This window comes from Orycteropus afer, unplaced genomic scaffold, assembly GCF_000298275.1.
Source record: "Orycteropus afer afer isolate SDZICR_OR568_19922 unplaced genomic scaffold, OryAfe1.0 scaffold00330, whole genome shotgun sequence".
NCBI classification, from domain to species: Eukaryota; Metazoa; Chordata; class Mammalia; order Tubulidentata; family Orycteropodidae; genus Orycteropus; species Orycteropus afer.
This window is the reverse complement of record NW_006921917.1, coordinates 1,699,070-1,704,916: the sequence shown is the minus strand read 5'-3', so window position 1 is coordinate 1,704,916 and position 5,847 is coordinate 1,699,070. Positions and strand designations below refer to the sequence as shown.

At 48.9% G+C, this 5,847-nt stretch overlaps 1 protein-coding gene across 1 annotated transcript in view; it reads right to left on the bottom strand.

Annotated features, from left to right (window-relative positions):
* USP43 (ubiquitin specific peptidase 43) overlaps positions 1-3,829 on the bottom strand; it is a 107,828-nt gene extending 103,999 nt beyond the window's left edge. The window contains exon 1 of the mRNA XM_007952344.1: positions 3,311-3,829. Coding sequence (XP_007950535.1) covers positions 3,311-3,829 — 519 coding nt within the window. The remainder of the gene's footprint in view (positions 1-3,310) is intronic.
* Between the last annotated feature and the right edge of the window lie 2,018 nt (positions 3,830-5,847).

Below are 5,847 nucleotides of genomic sequence, written 5' to 3'. Positions count from 1 at the left end.
ACTACGTGGCTGGGTGGTGGTCCAGATAGGCTGGGACTCAGGACACCGAAGCCTGAGTCCTAGCCACAAGGTGGCTATTAATAATACCAAGACCCCAACCTTAATTTAAATTAGAAAAGGACACACTGAGGCAAATTCCCTACGTCCTTCTGTGAGCATAACCTACTTTCAAGCCTACTCTTCCTGAAGGCAAACTGCTCCTCCCTAGGTTTGCCTTAGAATTTGTCTGTGCACAGCTACTATGCTGGTGTGATGGTCAGAAAGAACCCAAATGGCACCCGAGACTTTTGTCAAGCCTCAAAAATGGCGTTAGGGCTCCCACTGCAGACCACAGTCTTTCACAGCTCCAAGCGCTTTAGAATTTAAGCTCTAATGCACTAGGAATCAAGCTTATGAACATAATTAGAGCGGAGGATAATGATCTCAATACAAAGATACTCAATGCAGTGTGATAGCTGGAAAACTGTAAATGTCTCCGTAGCAAATTAGTTAATTGTGATAATTTAGTGAAACCTTACACAAGTATTAATTTTATAGGATATTTTCAATGACCAGTAGAAAAGTCTCAAGATAACACTTGAATGAAAAAACAGAACAAAAAGTAGAATTTCCGATGTTTGCATATGCTTTTAACATTTGTATGTTTATAATGGTTATCTCTAGGGGATGGAATTACAGAACTTTTTTTCACATTTTAGAACTTTCTGATTCTTACAGTACACATATTTAATTAATTACATCATTAGGAAAGCCAAGCACTAGAGATAATAACATGGACAGGATGCCTTTTATATAGTTATTAATTTGCTGTTTAAAAAAACCTGGTGCTACTCGTCCCGGGAGGCTGGGTTGAGTCAGGACTCAGGAAGGGAGAACACTAAAAACCCATCCTTTAGCTCATTCCGGGATGCTGGCCCCATCTCAAGTTTCCTTCCTTCCTTCCTTTTTTTGAAGCTAACAATCTACCTTAAAGACCCAACTCCTTATTACAGTCTATAAGACCTTATATGACCTGTCCCCCAAACGCTTTCACTAATTCTCATTGCTCATCCTCTCCAAAATATTCTTAGTTGATCACCCATCCTTTAAAACTCAACTCACTGGGCCCCCTAGCCAGAGAGCCATGTATTTTTCCTTTCTAGCATTTGTCACCATGTGCCTGTGTGGTTGGTTAATTAATATTCATCTATCCCAAACAATGCAAATTCCAGGATCTGGTATTCTACTCATCATTCATTATATATTCCATATTCCTGGCACAGTGTCTGAACAATCAATAACTATTTGTTGAATGAAATGATTCCTCATCTATAAAATGGGAGCTCTGGTGGTATAGTGACTAAGGCATTTGACTGCTAACCAGAAGGCTGGCAGTTCAAATCCACCAGCCACTCCTGAGAAGGAAGACTGGGCAATCTACTTCCGTAGAGATCCTGCCTGGGAAACCCAAGGAGGGGTCGCTGTGAGTAGAGATAAGAGGAAGACAACGAGATTTCAATCCAAAAGGTTTAAAACCTAGGATTTTCAAATCCTCCAGGGCTAGCTACCCCCAAACCCCAGGAAGCTCCAGATTAGGTCACTGTCATTAACATACTAACTATTCAATTACACTTCAGTTCCCCAAAGTTCTCAGACCTCAAGGCAGAAGTAGAAGAGAGGAGAAGGGAACCCTGGTGAGCCACTGTGGGTATTAATCTGGGACATTGTTTTTAAAGCTACTCCAGTCTCCCATCACTGCAGTGACTGGATTGGAAGGCATCTGGCAAGAGAAAAACTACACAAAGAATACCTCCCTGCCACCTCCAGGTTTCTGCAGGTGAGAACGTGTATTAATAGTGACAATAACAGACACTTCCTATGAGCCAGGCACCGTTCTAAATGCTGTGCATACACAACTTATTCAATCTTGACAACAACCTCAATAAAGTAGATACCATATGATACCATCGTGCAGATGAGGAAAATTGAGGCTCTGCCAAATTTGGTAACTGGCTCAAAACAAAATCACAAAGCTAAGTATTCTCTAGGATTCCAACTATAACCACTACACCTATGCTGTCTCTCATGCCAAAAAAAAAAAAAAAAGTTATCAAAAAGAGACATTCATGACATTCACTTTATCCACTGACTACTCCAAGGCAGTGCGTCACTAATGGACACAGGCAAGAGGAAGATGGGAGTTGACCTCTTTGGGGGTCACAGGGATTGCTTTCTTAGGCTGAAACTCGGGAGTCCTGATGCTTGTGGAATGAACACTGGCGGGTTCCTACCTCCACCAAAGAGCAACAAACACTGGTTTGCAGGTAGCTTCTGCCATCTGCCCAGGTTGGGGTTTTCCAGCAGGAAGTCAGCCATGTGCATCCATCCAACCGGGTCCCACACACTGTGCTTCAACCGCTGGTGAAATGACAATTTACAAAGCCTCCTGCCCTGCAGCATCCCCAGGAGGTAGACTGGTCCTGTGGACGCTGAATGCAACCCCATGTCACACACAGCAGGGCCATTAGATCAAAGGATGCCATCTCCAAAATGGTGCAGCACTGCCTCTCCTGGGGAATCAGTCTAACTGCGTGGCTAACAGTGGGTTCTCAGCTTCCACCGGGATTAGAATAAAATCTGAACTCCTTACCATCGCATCCAAGACAGTACTTGCTCCAGCCAACCTCATCTATCCCCCCTCAGCTCCAACGACACGAGTTTTCTTTCCCGCCTTCGCTTTCCGGGCCTCTAGTGGCGCAGTGCCTAAGGCATTTGACTACTAACCCAAAGGCTGGCGGTTCAAACCCATCAGTCACTTCTAGGAAAGACGACTGGGAATTCTACTTCCGTAGAGATACCGCCTGGGAAACCCAAGCTGCGGTCGCTATGAGTCGACTCGACTGGACGGCAGTGAGTTTGATTGTTTTTCCTGCCTGCATTACTCCTCGATCCTGGCCTGGCTGTGTCTTTCTCATCATTAGGGTCTCAACTCACCTCGTCCTTCCAGACTGGAAGCTCTATCCCTAGCATTAGAAAGGACACTGTCTGCACCACAGGGCTTCGACACGTCAACAAATATATTTGTTGAATAAACGCAATCTGCCATATTCCCCCCCTCTCTGATCTCCCGACCCTGCTTGCCGCCAAAATATTTGGGAGAAATTAATCCATAAAAAAAATATATCCAAGCGATAAAACAGCAAACTAACGCAAGGCAAAGGCGGTCCATGCTATATGTAGAAGACTCCAAGAAAATCCTTTCCTGAGTGCGCACTTTTCAAAAAGCGAAACCAGAAGGGCAGGAACGGGTCTGCTGCAGCGCGCTGCCTACCTTGAACTCAGCGGAAAGTTGGGGCGTGTATTCGCGCGTCCAGAGCGCGCGCACTAGCGCCGCCAGCTGCTCGGTGACCTCGGCGTGGCCCGGCGCCGCCCGGTAGCGACCCAGCGCCAGGAACTCGGCCAGCAGGTCGGTGTTGCTGAGACATTGCACCACGGCGTTCATGAAACAGGTGTTGCCGTGATTCTTAAGCCCCTGCGCGCCTGGGGGCCGCGCCCCGTCGCCGGCGGGAAGCTGGGGTTGAGGTCTGGGAGCCTGCTCCTCCCTGGGGCTCCCGGGCGCAGATGGAGCAGGGACCAGGGCGTGGGCAAAGCCCCCCTCGCCGTCGCCATCGCAGGATCCGCACCGTGGCCGGGGCGGCGAGTGTCCTGGGCGGGCGCGGCTGCCCAGCGCCACCAGGAAGCGGCTGAGCAGGCGGCGCAGCGACCGGCGGCGGCGGGGCCGGGGCGCGGGCGGTTCCTCTCCGGTCGCATCCCCCGGGCCAGCCAGTTCCGCTCCCTGGCCCGGGTCCATAGCTTCTGCTGGCTGCCACGGCTTCCCGCGCAGAGCCCCGGGCCCGAAGCGGACAAGCTGGGCAGAGGCCCTTACAGCCTGAGACTAGCGCCTGGGCGCTGGCTACCTGCAGACCAGGTGTCTGGGAGCGGGCGGGGGCGGAGCGAAGGGCGGGGCCGCCCCGCCCCGCCCGGGAATCTGGCCACAAGACAAGCCCCGAGGCTGTGCCGGGCAACCCCACCCCCAAGGCCTGAGTAGGAATAATGGCGTTGGGAATAGCTGCTGTAGGGGTCGCAACCCCTACTTACATTTTAGAAGCCATCTGACCTGGATTTAACCTCCCCCACCATAGAAGAATGATAAACTTGAAAGCGCCTACTAAATCCCAAAGTCCAGGCTATTTGTAGGTTCCTTGTAATGAAGTCCAGGTGAATATGAAGAAAAGAAAAAGGGAAGATAGTCCGAAAAGGCCAGCCTCAGGCGTTGTGAGAAACGCGCCCGAGCTGGAAAGGGTGGAGAACGTATTTGTGGACGGCTGGTTCCTCCGCAGACTCAGGTGTGTGCGGGCAGCTGGCGCCACCTCCTTGCGGTAGGGGGCCCCTACAAAGAGGTAGAACCTTCGTTCTGCTGTGCCCTCCTGGTTGACAGACCCGGGAACCTCGTGGGGCTCGGGGTGGCTGTGGTTTGCTATTGAAAGTACAGACTACATGTCATTGTTATAAAAACTTGCAAGTGGGCTTGATCGTCCTCTTTTTAACTGGTAGAGAAACGGGCTCACAAAGGTTTAACGTTGGGTGCGGGAGCTGAGCGCCTAGTGAGCGCGAAACCGGAACTCGAGCCTGGCCTGGCGGACGTCCTGGCCCAGGCCCTTTCCACAGCCTCCTATTTGCCTACCAGGAAGTTTTCCGGCTTTCAGGCGCGCCCTCTGCGCGCTCTCTTGCTCACTCCTGAACACAAAATCCTTGCTGAGTTGTTGTTGCCCAATCAGAATGAGTTTGGCCTTGCCCCGCCCTCGATTCCCTGGGTAGCCCTGGGGGCCTCTGCTCACACCATTCTATGACTATCAGGTTTATAATTAATCGGGCAAGGTCTTGCAAAATGAATTTCTCATAACTTTTTCCCTTAAAAAGAGATCAGCAGGATGTAGTCTACCTGATATTACATCAACGCTCTGAAATCTTGTTTTTTAGTCAGTGATGGTCATTTACTGAATATCCTTCTTGGTGTTTCAAAAAGAATAGCAGCAGTTTACCTGATGCAAAAAAGTACTAAAGGACAAAGAATATTCTTAGAACCAAAGACTGTGAGTGGAGCCTTAAGTGTTTCTGGAAAATGCCCTCATTTACCTTCTCTGGAAAAAGCAGTTTAGATGATTAATGCACAAAGTCCATCTGTTGCCCTCCTTGGTGGTAAGCATGGAAGAACAATTTTAAAGCCATCCCCAATAAAGCATCTCTGAAATATCACCATTGGTAGTCACCCCAAGATTCCTAACAAAACACATTTCTTTGACAGCGCGACATAATTTGTGTTCAACTCTCTACTCTGTGCCAAGGATTCTACCCATGCTTTAATACTGTATTGCTGTTGTTGTTAGTTACCATTGGTTTAGCTCCTGATTCATGGTGATCTTATGTATAACAGAATGAAACACTGCACAGTCTTCAGGATCATTGTGTAGTTGTTGTTGTTGTTTGCCATTGAGTCGGACCCGACGCATAGCGACCCCTCCTTGGGTTTCCGAGGTGGTATCCCCACAGAAGTAGATTGCCCAACCTTCCTTCCGAGGTGTCCTCAAATCCACTGTTGTAGCCATTGGATCAGCCCATCTCATTGAGGGTTTCCCTTGCCTTGGTTTGCTCTCCACTTTGCCAAACATGATGTCCTTCTCCAGCAATTAATCCCTTCTGAGGATATATCTGAAGTAAGTCTCAGACAATATGAGGTGATCTATAGGGTTTTTCATTGGCTAATTTTTAGAAGTAGTCTGGAAGCTCTGCTGAAACCTGTCCACCACGGGTGACCCTGCTGGTATTTGA